The sequence below is a fragment of the Sorex araneus genome, chromosome 7 (assembly GCF_027595985.1).
Source record: "Sorex araneus isolate mSorAra2 chromosome 7, mSorAra2.pri, whole genome shotgun sequence".
In the NCBI taxonomy this organism is placed as follows: domain Eukaryota; kingdom Metazoa; phylum Chordata; class Mammalia; order Eulipotyphla; family Soricidae; genus Sorex; species Sorex araneus.
The window spans coordinates 69,091,334-69,107,757 of NC_073308.1; the positions used below are offsets into that span (position 1 = coordinate 69,091,334).

General features: G+C 60.8%; 1 protein-coding gene across 2 annotated transcripts in view; it reads left to right on the top strand.

Annotated features, from left to right (window-relative positions):
• Positions 1 to 16,424, top strand: part of MAML3 (mastermind like transcriptional coactivator 3) — a 252,893-nt gene that overhangs the window by 172,653 nt on the left and 63,816 nt on the right. For both annotated transcript variants that reach the window (XM_004606267.3, XM_055144476.1), the window contains exon 2: positions 238 to 1,725. In XM_004606267.3, coding sequence (XP_004606324.2) covers positions 238 to 1,725 — 1,488 coding nt within the window. The remainder of the gene's footprint in view (positions 1 to 237; positions 1,726 to 16,424) is intronic.

Here is a 16,424-nt window from a genome sequence, read left to right on the forward strand (position 1 = left end):
GAACCCGCAGCCTGGCGTTCTGTGTGACGGTGCGGCGGGAACATAGGTGTGGCCGTGACGCCTCGCCCGGGCCAGGGGACACTCGGGGCTGCCTCCTCCCAGCCCCAGGGCGGAGTCTCATCCTGGGCGCCCCCCCCCCCCGGGAACGTGGCCGGGGCGCGTGTGTCTCTCCCCCCCCCCCACCCTGGGCCAGGGTCGCTGCCCGCTGCGCTCACCGCCTCCCTGTTTCCTTTCCAGTTGCAGGAGACGGTGAAGCGGAAGTTGGAAGGTGCCCGCTCGCCCCTCAATGGAGACCAGCAGAACGGGGCATGTGACGGGGGCTTCTCCCCCACCCACAAGCGCCTGCGCCGGGAGCTGGCGGGGGGCCTGGAGGCCGTCAGCCTGCCGCTGCCCGCCGCGTCGCCCCTGCAGCAGCTGGACCTGAAGCCGGCCCTGCCCCTGGCCGGCGGCGGCGGCTCCCACGCGCCCGCGCTGCTGGACGACCTGGGCAAGAACGGCCGGCTGCCCGACGTGAAGCTGCCCGCCAACGGCTGCGGGGAGCTGGACGAGGGCCTGCCGGGGCTGCAGAGCAAGGGGGCGCTCAAGCAGGAGCCCCTGGAGGACCCGGCCGGCATGGACCCGTCCGAGACGTCCCTGTCCAACCAGAACAAGCTCTTCTCCGACATCAACCTGAACGACCAGGAGTGGCAGGAGCTCATCGACGAGCTGGCCAACACCGTCCCCGAGGACGACATCCAGGACCTGTTCAACGAGGACTTCGAGGAGAAGAAGGAGCCCGAGTTCCCGCAGCCGGCCGCCGAGACGCCGCTGTCGCAGGAGAGCCTGAGCGTCAAGAGCGACCCCACGCACTCGCCCTTCGCCCACGTCTCCCTGGCCTCGCCCCAGGCCCGGCCCGCCTCCTCCGGACCCCCCTTCTCTGCCGGCTCCGCGCCCCCGGCGGCTCTGCCCTCCGTGGCCGGCACGCCCGCGGCCCCCAACCCCGCCGGCTCCCCGGCGAACTGCACGGTCCAGTCCCCGCAGACCCCCAGCCCGGCCCACGCCCCCGGGCAGGCGCCCCCCCGGCCGGGGAACGGGTACCTCCTGACGCCCACGGCCGGGCCCGGCTCGGACCTGTCCCCGGCGGAGCAGCTCAAGCAGATGGCCGCGCAGCAGCAGCAGAGGGTCAAGTTCATGCACCAGAAGCAGCAGCAGCAGCAGCAGCAGCAGCAGCAGCACGCGGGTCAGAGCGCCAGCTGGTCTCCCCTGGGGCCCCCCTCCAGCCCGTACGGGGCCGCTTTCACCGCAGAGAAACCAAATAGCCCCCTGATGTACCCCCAAGCCTTTAACAGCCAAAACCCGATAGTGCCTCCCATGGCAAACAACCTGCAGAAGACAACGATGAATAACTACCTCCCTCCAACCCCCATGAACATGCCGGTCAGCCAGCCGGCCGGAAACCTGGGCGCCAGCTCCTTGAGTAAGCCGCACAGCATCCTGACCTACGGCAACACCAAGCCCCTGACCCATTTCAACGCCAACCTGAACCAGAGGATGACGCCGCCGATGGCCAACCCCGGCAAGAACCCCTTGATGCCGTACATGCAGCCGCAGCCCCAGCCCTCGCAGCCCCCGTCCCAGGCACCCAGGGCGCACCTGAGTGAGGAGCAGAAGCGCCTGCTCCTCATGAAGCAGAAAGGCGTGATGAACCAGCCCCTGGCGTACGCCTCCCTGCCAGCCCACGGGCAGGTAAGTGAGCCCCGCGTGCGGGCGCATCAGCGCTCATGTGCGTCACACTCGGGCCCTCTGGGGGTTAATTGTCTTCGTGGTCTCCCGATTCCCCCCGTAGCGGGCAGAGGGGCTCGTGGACCCTGCCCCGGAGCCAGCCCTTACCCACCCCCACCCCTACCCACGGCAGGTAAGAAGCCAAACACTGCATCAGCTCCTCCTCCGCCGGCTGGAAACTGCTCATAGAGTTTGCGCTGTGACCTCTGACACTTGGGGTCCACCTCTCAGTAGTTTCTCTCCCAGGCTGGATGTGGCTTGAGGGGGGTGGGCAGTTTGAGGTCATGTCCAGTCCTTGTTCACGAGGCCTGAGCGGTCTCAACAATCTCGCTGAGCGACGAGACGGGGGAGTCGGATTCTTGGCGTCGGGAAGGGGCCTTGAGCGCGTCCTCACGGGCCACGGCTGACGTGGTCTTAGGGCGACTCGAAGGGCCGTGCCTGGGGCTGCTTTCCTCGCTCCAGGTGTCGGAGCATTGCAGCCGGGAATGGGGTCTGGGTGAGGCCGGCCGGGCAGTCCCAGGAGGCGGTGCAGCCTGCGCCGCGGAGGGCCGGGAGCCTCTGCAGTCCCCCCTGCTCAGGGAAACCCGGGCGGTCGTTTCGTGGAGCCGGTGGAAGTCGGGGCCACTTCACCTGGTCCTGGTGAAGTGAGCGGCCCGAGGCCCAGCCGGTACCGGTACGGCAGGCCACGCGGACGGCCTGTAGTTCAGCCCGAGGCTGCCTCGCCGCTGGGAGAAGGGCAGTGGCTCGTGTCCCCTGGCCCTCTGCGTGGACGGTGAATTCAAACCCTCCCGGCCGGCCGTCCCGGCGCCATGCCCTCTGCAGGCGCCTTCCCTGGCCGGGGCGTCTGGGCCTGTGCGTGTGGGTCGGGACGGGAGCTTGGCTGCACCCCGCCGCAGGTGTCGGGGGCCCGAGGGAGGGTCCTGTGGTGTCCTTCAGCGGCTCCCTGCATCTCAGGGCTCACGCCGCCGTGCCCCCGCATGCCCGGGCCGGCCCGCGGACACAGGCTGGGCTCTGCGGCCGGATCCTCGTCCCTCGCCGCCTTCCATCCCCCAAACCGCACGCTGGGTCCTGTCCACACAGGCCGGCGCGAAAGAAGGTCTCTCTGGAGAAATGCAGAGGCCGGCTGGTGTCTGGTGCCGGCAGGAAAACAGTCTCGCGGGACTTGATGGTTCTCCTGGCTGCGTTTGAAACTAGACAGTGCGGGAGGGCGGCCTCAGTGCAGACCCTGCAGGAGCCGCCCAGAGGCCCTCGGCCCAGGGGTCAGACTGCCACCACTCCCGCCGTCAGGGCGTCTGAGGGCTGACGTCACACAGACTGGGCCTCTCCGTCTCCACAGCAGCTTCAGTCAGGTGGTTTCTCCTCCCGGCCAGACTAGATGATTCATCTCAGCTCCCCAGCTCTGCAGATTGGTGGGTGTTAGGGAACCCTCCTCAGCACCCCCAGACACACACACAAACATACACACTCATACACACACACTCACACACACACAAACATACACACACACTCACACATACACACACAGTCACACATATACACTCACACACACATACACAAACATACACACACGCTCACACACACACATACACACATACACACACATACACACTCATACACTCACGCACACATACACACACTCACACACACTCACACACAAACATACACACACATACACACACTCACACACACAAACATATACACTCACACACACAAACATACACACTCATACACACACATACACACTCACACACACAAACATACACACTCACACACACAAACATACACACTCACACACACAAACATACACACTCATACACACATACACACACATACACACTCACACACACAAACATACACATACACACACATACACACTCACACACACAAACATACACACTCATACACACATACTCACACACACATATACACTCACACACAAACATACACATACACACACTCACACATACACACTCACACATATACACTCACACACACATACACACATACACACACTCACTTACTCACACATACACACACACATACACACACTCACACATACACACACACTCACATATACACACTCACACATATACACATGCTCACTTACTCACACACATACGCACACATACACACTAGTATTTGAAATGTTCTAAGTTGGATTGATGTTTCTGGAACATGCTTTCTTTGAAGATATTTTGGGGGGGTCCTTTTCTCTGTCTAGTTAGGAGTAACAGAAGCTTCCAGATCTTGTTCTGGAAGAGCCATGCCAGGTGAGAAGCCCAAGAGGAGGTTTCTGGATGAAGTCAGGTTTTCTTATTGCATCTCACAGGACAGCTTCCGGAAGGCCTTGCTGGAATAATCACTCCTTAACCTGCTGCAGAGCCATCAGGCAAAAGGCCGCCTTTGGGTGCCCTGGTAACTCGGCCACTGTTGGCAACAGGCTTCACAATGCACGTGTAACTCTGAAATGCCGTCCTGCAGACATCCTGTCTGTGTCCCACTCTTCTCTGATTCTGGAGCAGTATTTGCCTAACGCTTGGGAGAGTTCATTACACCACAGGCCAGTACATTTCAGAGATACAAGCAGCAATGCAGAAAAGGTACAAAAAAAAAAATTGAAACATACGTGGAGCTGATGTTTGTTTTTCTGCAGTTGCTATTGAAAATTTACTTCTTGGGATGTTTGGATCAGTTCTTACACAACAAGAGCGTTGAGCGGGATCAAGGCTCCGTGTCAGGTGCTCTGGGTGTGGCTTATCGTAGTAAGAAACTGGAGCCAAAATAAGGACCTTAGGAAAACACCGAGAAGAGCAGGAGGAGTTAGTGTGTCACTGGAAACGCTCGTCCAGAAGTGGAGCAAGAAGTCATGTTAACAGATGGTGTGTCACATCCAGATTATGTTTTCTTAAGTACGTACAGAAGAATACTGGACCACAAATATTAGGAATAGCCTTTTCTGGTTGGGAAAAATCATGAGTGATTATTGCTTTCATTCTTGTCTAATTAAACAATTGTTTGGTTATTTTTGGCACATTCATGATTGATGCCCTTTATTCCCGCGTTCATCTTTTGCTCCGGCCTCCTGGTTTCTGGGACTCCGGTTTGTCCTGGATTTCTGAATGTCCCTCTTCACTTTGGAAACGTGAGTTTCCGAGCTCAAGCAACCACAGCTAACCTGCCTGTGTCTTTCTGCTCTCCTCCTGACCTTTCCCCTCAGACCCTCGCTGGCTCGCTTTCTCTCTCGTCGCGGTCTCTCTCTGCGTTAGACCGAGTTCGCACCGCACTGAATGCCGGGTCGTAACGAGGACGCTGGAGCATGTCTTTGGTTTTCTCGATTCTCGAAGTTCAGGCCTGATGTTTAAAGCGATGAGCAGGGTTCTGGCCCGGATGCCCGGGGCTGCTTTCGAGATGAAGTAGAAGGGCGGCGAGGCCAGGCCAGGAGCACCCAGGGTGGGCAGTTTCTCTTCCCGGGAAGTGGGGAAAAGCATCATTTCCCACGGGCAGTGCCTCTGGGGTGACCGTGGCTGCAGGTGGGGGAGCCCTGATCTTGACTCGTGGCTCTGTGCTCCTCGGTGGTTCTCTCGTGCCCGTGCCGGCCTGTGTGTGGAGGAAGCACCCGCCGCGTGGTCCGGGGGGTGGGGAGGCTGATGTTTCTGGGGGGCCCCCAGCCACTTCCTGTCAGGATGCGCCCACTTGTTCCCTTGTCTGTCTGCGAGTGCCACGTCTGGGTTCCACAGGAGAGGGCGGGGAGGGGGGCTCGGGGTGCCGCTCACCCACCCTCTCGCTCAGACCCTAGCCCCCCTGCTCTGCTCCCCAGCGTAGGGTCCTAGATCCAAACTCTTGCAAAGCTTTTGCTTTCCCTGCAATGAACTTGTTTTTAATATAGTAACAGAGGGACTGGAGCGACAGAGCAGCGGGTAGGGCACTTGCCTTGCACGTGGCTGACCCAGGTTCGATCCCCGGCACCCCACATGGCCCCCTGAGCCCCGCCAGGAACAATTCCGGGGCACTGAGCTTGTGGCAGGAAGCAGCGGTGCGATGCTCTCTGACCAGTTCCTGGGGGAAGGGCTTGGGGGCGGAGAATGGTCTCGTCTCCCAGGAGAAATGAGACCCCCGGGAGAACAGTGGCTCTGAGATTTGGGGTCCACTGAAGAACGCCCTTCGGGAAGCGCAGGCCACCAGGCCCGCAGGGGCCGGTCTCGGGGGAGCCCTGGGCGGCGCCTGGGAACAAGCCCCCCCTCAGCTGGTTTCCGAGCAGGAGCGGCTGCAGCTCGCAGAGCTCGACTCTGAGCGTGCCCCCCCTTCCCCCCCACCCCTCCTCGGCCCCTGAGGCTGTAACACTCGGGCCAGAGAGACTCCACAGCGTCCTCACTCCGGGGGTTTCTTTCTCCTGAAGGGCCCAGGGAATGCCATGCCCCTCGCCCCTCCCTCCGGTGACCTGTGTTTGCTGTGACAGCCCCCGGGGGCACTCGCAGGGACCCCGTGCCTGGACTTGCAGTGTTCGCACACACGCCTGAGGGCCTTCCGGCCCTGGCCCGGGGGAGGGACCTCACCCTTCCAGGGGCCCCAGACCCCAGAGCCCTGCTGAGCGAGCTGCAGCCGTCTGGAAGTAACGTGTAAAAGCCTCAGGGGTGGGCCGGAGCAGTAGGACAGGGGGAGTCTGTTTGCCTTGCACGTGGCCAATCTGGGCTCAATCCCTGGCATCCCAGTTGGTCCCCCGAGCACTGCCAGGAGTAATTCCTAAGTGAAGAGCCAGGAATAATCTCTGAGCGTCGCTGGGTGTGACCTGAAAAGCCAAATATATATATACACGCATGTATGTATGTATGTATATATATATATGTGTGTGTGTGTATATATATATATATATATGTATATACACACCTATGGGGTTGAAAAAAAAAGTTGGGCTGGAGCGATAGCACCAGGGGCGTTTGCCTTGCCTGCAGCCTACCGGGGTTCTATTCCCAGCATCCCATATGGCCCCCTGAGCACTGCCAGGAGTAATTCCTGAGTGCAGAGCCAGGAGTAAGCCCTGAGCATCGTCGGGTGTGACCCAAAAAGCAAAAAAATAAAAAAGCCGTATGGGATTGGGACAAGAAACAGCTGCATCAGCTGAGCACAGGCTTTCACAAACACGCAGGAGGCCCGGGTTCGTTCCGAGCGACACGCGGTCCTCCGAGCACCCTCTGCCCGTGCCCCAACTGATGAAAGGAAAAGAAAATGTACAAACTTGCCAACTTGGCCACGTTCAGGGACAGAAGTAGCAGGACTTGGTGTTTGAGTCTGTGGTAAGACGGCAGGAAAGGTGAGGGGTTCAGGCGGTGAGCGGCCGGCGTCTCGGACCCGTGGCCAGCGCAGCGCTGTTTAAAGAGCCCTTCAGACACTGGCCGTGCATTCTTAGTCTTAGGATTTCTATTTCCCACTTGTTAAGGTGCTGGTTCCACACTCAGCAAAAGGTGTGACGCAAACTCAGCAGTTTCTCTACAGTCTGCTCAGTGCAGCCACAAATAGCCACTGCATGTGGATGTGTAGGCTTTTGTTTTTTTTTTAACAAATGTTTATTTTTCAATAACTTCATAGTACTACGAAAATGGTTGTTTGGGGCTGGAGCAATAGCACAGCAGGTAGGGCGTTTGCCTTGCACGCAGCCCATCCGGGTTCGATTCCCAGCATCCCATATGGTCCCCCGAATAATTCCGCCTGGAATAATTCCTGAGTGCAGAGCCAGGAGTAACCACTGTGCATCGCCGGGTGTGACCCAAAAAGCAAAGAAAAAAAGAAAATGGTTGTTTTTATTATTTAGAGCAGGAACTGGCTCTCAGCTACTCCTTTTGCTAAACAGATCTATTCCCAGGATTTACCCCCTCACACTTGATCTCTCCCCTGAAGAGGGTGTTCTCCAAAGATAGTCGTTATGCAGAATGCGAGAGAGAAGCAGGGCTCCACGCTTGAAAGCATAGATTAGCATCATGTTCTTTTTTTTGGGGGGGGGGTCACACCCAGCGATGCTCAGAGGTTACTCCTGGCTTTGCACTCAGGAATTACTCCTGGCGGTGCTTGGGGGACCATATGGGATGCCGGGGATCGAACCCGGGTCCGCCGCGTGCAAGACGAACGCCCTACCCGCTGTGCTATCGCTCCGGCCCCAGCATCATGTTCTAAACTCTGGGCTTTTCTAGAACTTACAAAAGTCTTTGGAGGAAAAGAAAAAAAAAAAAAGCTCTATTTTGCAGTACAAAGTTGTGCTGTACCTTTGCTTTCCCTGCAGTTAATTGAATTGCAGGGAAGCCTCTTCATGGTTTGCCCCCGGTGTCGCTGGGGTCCGCGCGCCTCTCCTGTTAGTTGGGTTTCCCCGCTTTGCCTTCGGCCCTCGGCTGCCCCGCGCTGCCCAGTCCGTACTCAGCAGTACCCCCCGCCCCCACGGCGCCCAACACAGAGCTGCTGTTTGTCCAAAGGCCGAGTGCAGGGATGAGCCCTCAGAGACAGGCCTGTCCCCGCCGCAGTGGAGAGGGACGTTCTTCGGGCTTTTCTCCTGCTTGGTCGGGAGCTCGGGCCAGTCCTGCCCAGACCAGAGACCCGGCAGTGCCCAGCTGAAGTCACCAGCGGTGCCCATCAAGGGTCGCCTGCTGCGGAGGCCGGGGCCCACCATGACTCCTTCGGGGGCCTTTGTGGAGGTGGAAGGAGGCCCAGGAAGCGGAGCAGGTGGGCGCTGCACCCAGGCCTGCCGGGGTGCCGGCTTGTTCCCGAGAGCTGAGCCTCTCAGCTGTGGCAGGGGGACAGGGTCTGAAGCACACATGTCAGTCAGTCAGGGCAGAAGCTTCTGGAACCCAGGTGTTGGCGTGGGCCCGGGAGCCTGTGTGTGCGGGGGAGGGCCAGGGTCAGAGGCGCTGCTGGGAGTTTGACCAGCGGGAGCACGTAGAGCGTGAGGGGCAGAGAGCGAGCTCGGGGTCAGGGCAGCCCGGCTCCCCCCCTGACGCCCCGCAGGGCGCCCCCACGAGCTTCACCCTGAGCCATCCCTGAGCACAGCCGAGTGTGGACCCCCAAGATCACAGGACAGCAGCAAGGTCCCTGCTTCTGTCTGTCGGGAGTTGAGTGACACGACCCCCTGGGACGGCCTGTGTGCCTTCGCCTGCAGAAAGCCCAGCCTGGGGGTGGGCAAAGGCAGGGGCTGCAGCGGGGGCGGGACTCCGGGGAAACCCCAAACTGAGTGACCTCAGGGCGTCATAAGCACCTTTCGTCTGTTACGATGCGAAGGAGATGCGTTTGACACCAGAGTAAGGCGTGTAATAGTCATCTGTAGAAGGGCCTCACATGCCCACATCCAGTGAGAAAGTTTATTACTTTATTTACATCGTATGTTATTTATTTTATTACTTTTTAATTAATAATATTTCTTGTACTTATTTACTTTCTGTATTTACATATAAATATAAGTTATTTATATGTTACAAGCATGTTGTACATAAGTATATTCTATTCTAAGCGTGTGTCTGTATATCAGCTACACCAGGCCCCCAAGCCCGTGCAGGAGGGCTGGTGGCTGACAGTTTTCCCTTTCTGAACTCCTGTGGCCTTGCTTTGCCGTCCTGGACTGTGGTGTCGGGAGAGACACGAGGGAAGCCGGGACGGGGGATGAGGAGCGGGAAGGAGGCGCTGGGCAGAGGCCCTCACGGGCATCCCTGTAGGGCTCTGGAGGAGACCAGGTGTTGCTCGTCAGAGAAAGCCGACGGGTGAGCCTGGAGGAGGCGGCGGGACGGTGCATCCTCCCCCGAGTGCTGGCTGGGGACCCTGCCCCCTTGCTGCAGTGACCGTGGCGCTGGGCTGCTGGCCTTGGTGCTCACTCAGCCTGTGTGCCGGTGAGAGCACTGTTCCCGCCTGGCAGAGTCATCAGGGCACTCAGTGCCTGTGATAGCACTGCAGGTCAAACGGGTTACCCGGCTTGCAAGCCCAGAGCCATTCATGGTCTGAGCACTGCCAGGAGTGAGCCCTGAGCACAGAGCCGGGAGTGAGCCCTGAGCACAGAGCCTGGAGTTAGCCTTGAGCACAGAGCCTGGAGTTAGCCCTGAGCACAGAGCCTGGAGTTAGCCCTGAGCACAGAGCCTGGAATTAGCCCTGAGCACAGAGCCGGGAGTCAGCCCTGAGCCCAGAGCCTGGAGTGAGCCCTGAGCACAGAGCCAGGAGTCAGCCCTGACCACGGCCAGGGGGTGGCCCCAGATCAAAATACAGCCAGACCTTTCAGCGCCCACCCCCTGCCCGTGTCTGGGTCCCCTGAGGTGGCCGGACAGCAGGGAGTGAGGAAATGAGGTCAGCCAGGCCCCAGGACCGATTCTCCGGGAAACGCCCTCCCCGGAAGCTGCAGAGGGGCACTGGGTACCTGGGGGGGCTGCCGGCACGCGGAGGGGGAAACTGCTCATCTCCCGGCCACGTTTGGGTAGTTTGGAGGGACTGAGGGGGCGAGGCGAGAGGTGAAGAGACACTGGCGCTTCCCAGGGAGCCGCCACTCCAGCCCCCTCCCGCGCCATGTGCCCCAGGGGGTCTGATCTCGGGTGGGCAGGCCCGAGGGCACGGGCTGGGTGCGTGCGGCAGGGAAACGGAGCGCTGGGCCGGGAACCCAGATTGCTCTGAGCTCCAGGCCCTGATGTGGCTCAGCCCCCCGGGAAACCGTCTTCTGCCGACAGAGCCCCCCCACCCCCCCGTCCCCCAGCTCCAGGCGAAGACCCCACACCCTTCAGAGCCTTGTTTGTGGGGCCGGAGCAATAGCACAGCAGGTAGGGCCTTCGCCTTGCCCGCAGCCAACCCTGGTTCGATCCCCGGCATCCCCTGTGGTCCCCTGAGCACTGCCAGGAGTCATTCCTGAGTGCAGAGCCAGGAGGAACCCCGGGGCCTCACCAGGTGTGACCCAAAAAGGGGGAAAAAAAGCCTTGTTTGTAAGATCCGTTTCTTCATGGTCGTCTTCAGTAAACATTGGAGCCATCAGCCTATTTTTTTTTTTTTTTTTGCTTTTTGGGTCACACCCGGTGATGCTCAGGGGTTACTCCTGGCTCTACACTCAGGAATTACTCCTGGCGGTGCTCAGGGGACCATATGGGATGCTGGGAATCGAACCCAGGTCGGCCGCGTGCAAGGCAAACGCCCTACCCGCTTGCTATTGCTCCAGCCCCATCGGCCTATTTTATGCGCCGTGAGAATTCCTCCCGGAGAAAGGGGCGGGGACGCGGGCCGGGTTCCAGGCGTCCATAGCAAGCCCAGGCTTTCCCTGCCGTGCACACAGCATGCGCACACGCCACCTCCACGCAGGCGGGTGGACGGGCATGAACTCACGGACGGTGGACCAAGACCGGCCCAGCCAACCTCTCGGAGACCCTGTTCCAGGGCGTGGCCCAGGCTCGCCCCCCAGGCCGGGCTTCTCGGGGGCCGGGGGGAGCCTCAGGGCCTCCGTGGACGCCACCCCCGAGACTCGCATGCACCAGAAGGGGTATCTTGGGCTTGGGTTCAAAAGCAGGGTTGGACTTGACACACTCGCTCGGACGGGCCCCCCTTGGGCCCCCAAGCACGACCTGCTTTTCGGCTGAGTCCAGACATTGGTTTTGTCTCTTCTTGTTCGCTGTGTCCGCCTGTTCCAGGTTGGCGTGAAGCCCTTGGCCGCTCCCCCCCCCTCCTCGCTCAGCTCGCCTGGCCTCATCCCCGCAGGTGCCACCCAGAGTGTCACCAAGGGCTCGAATGGCGGGGAGAGGGGGTTCTGGCGGAATAGCTCCCCACTGTGCGTAGAAACCCCGGAACCCTGCCCCTGCCCCTGCCCTGGGCTTGGCCGTCTCCAGGCCTTGGGTGTTGAGTCACGTTGCAGGAGTCCCACGGGAGCAGAGTGTGTCTTTTTAATTCAGTATTTCCATAGTCCCTCTGTTGGGGCTGGGGTTGGGGCCACCCCAGCAGAGCTCAGGGGTTTCGCGGCCCACTCGCGTCTCCCCCTGCGAGAGTTGAGCAACGCTGTTCCCTGAGCCCAGGGCGGGCTGTGTGGCTTCCTCCGAGAAGGGCCTGTTCCCATCCTCTGCCCTCCCGCCACTGAGTAGCTCTGTGGTTGCTGTTGTGGTTGCGTAACTGTCCGAGTGTTCTCAAGATGCAGCCCCCGTGGGACAGGGACGCACGCGTCCCCTCTCCCTGGGCCCATGGTCTTTTCTGTCTTTGCCGTGGTTCCTCTCGCTGCTTGTGTGAACTGACTCGGTTTCCCCCTCTGTGCGACCGGGAAGGAACCAAGGGAAGCACGCTTCCTCTGACCATGGCCCGTGGGCGTTCCGAGGGGGCGTGTTCTCGGAGAGCTTTCTGATTTGGGTCAGACAGTCCTGGTTCCGACTTCCCCCTGGCCTTTGAAACCCTGCACCCCGGCCAGGCCCTGCCCGCTGAGCCGCTGCTTGTACCTGGCGACGAGGCGGGGCCGAGTGATTGGCATGGAGCAGACAGCCAATGGGTGTCAGGCAGGGTGGGCCTCGCGCATCTTCCACAGCTGATGCGTTTCTTCCTGGAACCTTGACCCACTTCCTCCCCCCCTGGGGCCCTGGGTGGCAACTTCTTCCTTTCCCTTTTGGCTGTGCTTCCCTTGGAAAACACAGTGACTGTAACAGCAGAAAAACACTCCCTCCTCCAACAAATAGGAGGCAGCCGAGGGGGTTCTGAGACCCACTTTGGGTCAGAATCCTGAGGCCGTCTAGGCCACAGGCCAGCTGGAAGGGCCCACCCCAAGGCAGGCACGGCCAGCGCCAAGTGTTTACAAACCCTGCTCTCCCCGGGGCAGGATCACGGGGCCTGTTCGGGCCTCCCCGGGCCGGAGGGGTGCCGGGCTCAGGGCTGCCCCCCGCGTGCTGGGGGCCTGGCTGGGCGTCTGCAGGGAGGTTGAGGGAAGAAGCGGGCAGTGGAACCCAGGGCTTGACTGTGGCATGAATCACCCCCGCGAAACCTCAGCATCCTGGCTCAGCCCTGTCGTCTGTCCCCGCCTCTCCTGTCCTGAGCCGGCGGGGGGGGGGAGGGGGCTTGTGGGGTGCACCCTGCCTAGAGCCCCCACGAGGCACACGCCCACTCGGGAGCGCCCGCCTCCCCTGCATCCCGGGCCCTGGGGTCCCCCCTAGCTTCTCGCCTTCCCGAGGCGCAGAAGCCCCTGGAGCTCAGGAGGAGGGTCTCCCAGCCCCCACAGCTCCCCACTGTGCTCCGCCATCACCCCGAAGGTGGGGGCCACACCCAGCAGAGCTCGGGCTTACTCTTAGCTCTGTGCTCAGGGATCTCTTCTGGTGCGGTTCGGAGGACCATAGGGAGTGCCAGGGATCGAACCCGGGTCAGCGGCTTGTAAGAAAAGTGCCTGCACCAGAAGGTGAAGGAGGCCTCGGGAAGCCCAGCCCGCCCGCATCTGGGCTGGCCGGGCCAGCGGGTGGCCACCCCGCCACAGCCGGACAGGAAGTGGGGAGGGGCAGATGGGAACCAGCAGTGCCCAGCTCTGCCCTCAGCCTCCCCGGCCCCCAGCTCTGACCGCCCCGCCTCTGCCCACGCCCCGAGGCCCACCCTCTCTGTCCCCCTGTGGGCCTGGACGCCTGCCCGGTGCCCCTCCACAGGAGGGGTGGGTGCCGCTGGGGGCGTCCAGGGCTCCGGGGAGCATCCCCTGGCGCACGAGCCGTCGGCCAGGGGAGTGGCCCCAGGAGGGCCTGGCCGGGCTCTGGGCGCCCCTCTGGCTGCGCCCGGCAGGGACTTCCCTCAATGCCTGTGAGTAGCCGTAATGGGAGAGAAGCTTCACCCAGCCAGGAGTGAGCCCCGAGCACAGCTGGGTACAGCCCCCACCCCACCCCCAAAAATGCCCCAAGCAGGAAGAAGTGCAGAGTTTAGACACGCCACTCAGACTGCCCGGGGCGGGAGGGCTGGAGAGACAGCGTAGGGGTTGACACACTTACCTCGCTTGCAGCAGACCCTGACTCCGTCCCTGGCACCATGTAGGCTCACCTCCCCCACGCACCTCCAGGGGGACCAGACAGAGCCAGGAGTCAGCCCTGAACACCACAGGGCGTGGCCCCCTAACCCAAAGTAAATAAAAGATTGCTTGGTTGGGACCCGGGCTTTGGCTCCGGTGGTAGAGCACAGGCCCTGCATGGACGGGGTTGTGGGTTCAGTCCCAACACACGCGCACACACGCACACACACATGCACATGCATGCACACATGCACATGTGCGTACACAAACACACACATGCATGCACACATGCACATGCAGGTACACACACGTGCACTCACACTCATGGACACGCACACATACAAACACACATGCACGCACATGCGTAAACTCACACACATGCGTACAAACACTTGCGCACACATGTACACACACACATGCACAAACACCCATGCACACAGACGCACCTGTTCACACAGAATTTGAGAGATGCACAGAACGTGCTATTTAAAGGCTCTTTAAGGGAAAGAGACGTCCCGCCCGTTGCCGGGGTGGGGGGGTGCGGAGGGGGAGGTGGGGGTCAAGGCGGGGAGGCCTTACCCCTCCCAGAGGCTCTTAATTTATGGTTGTGTTTGGCGGAGAATGAGCGAAGCCGCTTTTACGGAAGCCAGAGGGCTTCATAACTCAGCGCCAGGAGCCGTGAAAGGCACAGAGAGATGCCGGGAGCTCGCGAGGACGCGTTCCCAAGGTCACCGCTGCGCCCTCCGTGGCCGTGCCCGGCCCCCCGCTGGCCGCCAGCCCAGGAGACCCCCCACCCCACTGCACCCGAACACAACCAAACCGAAGAGGAACCTGGAGAAGCAGACAGCGCTTCCTCGGGCTGGAGAGTCACCCGGGCGGGGGTCCGGGCAGGCGTTTGAAGGGGGCTGTTTGTGGGATTAAAGAGGAAAGGGAGTTTTAAATTTCACACAAACAGGCTTTGTAGATCTGAGGGGAGAATTCTAATGCCCTCTCAGCGACATCACTGATCTCCGGCTCCCAGTTCTTTTCCTGATTTATAAAGAAAACATTTCCTGTTGTATAAGTAAGATAAACGCTACCTACGGAGCCTCTTAGGACGGAAGAGAGTCAGGGCCACTGACATCTCACAGGGAGCAGAAGCAAAGCCCAGCTGGTCGTGCTGAGGGGCCCTGCCACACTCCTCAGCCAGTGCTCAGCTGACCGGGCCAGACCGCCTCGCCAGGCCTAGGACCCAAAGGCGAGGAGCCACCCGCGGCTCCCAGCAGTGCTCGGGGGACCCCTGCCTGGCCAGAGAGCAAACTGGGGTTCATGCAGGCAGGGCATGTCGGCTAACCCTCCACGTCTCCCCAGACGCGGGTCCCCGCCCCGCTGTGTTCTGGGGGTACCCCTAGCTCACTGCTCTGGACACTCCTGGCACTCGGTGGGCCGTGCCAGCCTGGGAACTACTGAACTGGGGTCTCACACGTGTCCGCATGAGCTGGGCCCCTGTCCGGAGCCTCAGACCACCCTTAGCTGTGTCCCGCACCCAGCAGGGAGCTCCACCCGCCCACCCACCGCGCCCCTCCTTCCTGAACCTGGTGCTGTTTGGAGACGAGGAAGTGACGGAATTGGAACCTGTCATCTGTCACAAGCAAAGGCCAAGTCCTAGCAGGAGAATTTATGGTTCCAGCCCGAGCTGCGCCCGCTCCCTCTCCTTCCGAGACGGCTTCCGCTGCCACTCCTCTCACTCCCCGAGGAGATTTAGGACGGCGGCAGGGATGGAGAAGCACCGGCTAGCTGTGCAATGGGAGGATCTGCTCCGGCCTCAGCCAGGAGGGCCCCGTGGCGAGGTGGGGTGCTGTGCCAAGAGAAAGGAGGGCCACTGAGTCTCGGGGGGCGCAGGGTGACCTGCAGAGAAGACCTCCGATTCCCAGGACAGTGTGCCTGTGTCTGGTGTTGGCCCTGGGGTGGTCCTGACTCTGTGCTCCTGACAGTGCTGGGGGGTGGGGGCAGGGGGGCCGACCCTCTGCAGTGCCAGGGACGGACCCAGGCGCGGCCCCTGCCCACTGCACACTCCCCTGGCCCTGCCTGCGCTGGTGGCGTCACTTCAGCCTCCCAGGGCAAACTCCCTCCTGAGGCCCTCCTCGAACCGCCCCCCACCCCGGCTCCCAGCCTGCCCTGGGTTTCCTTGGGGGAGAAGCCGCCTCTGGCCCAGGTGGGGTGTTAAACCCTTTGCCAGCTGTGAGGGCAGAGGGGTCTGATCCCACCCCCTTGTTTGTGTCTAGGAGGCAGGATCCTTGCCTTCAGGGCTGGTGCTCTCCTCTCCTGCCAAGGGGCGTGTGTGGGGCGGGGGGGAGGGGGGACCCTTCCCCTTCATCCTCCGAGTCCCTGGCCTAGGGTGCCCTTACGGTCCTGTCTGAGCAGTTCAAGGGCGTGTCCCTGTGCCGATTCACTGTTTCTCTGCGGTCAGAGGCGTGTCCATCTGGGGAATAAATGATACGAGTGTACAGAGCAAGAGGGAGCGAGGGGAAGAATGTTCCAGAGACTGTCGGAGGCTGTCTTCCAGAAAGCAGGGCTGGAAACCCTCAGAGCCAGCCCCTGCGTTTTTCAACTCCGCTCATTTTTCTCTCTGCTCTCTGTGATCTCAGCCACAAACAGTGGCCAGTAAACACGTTTGGGTGTAATTTCATCAAACATACACACACACACACACACACACACACACAAACACACACAT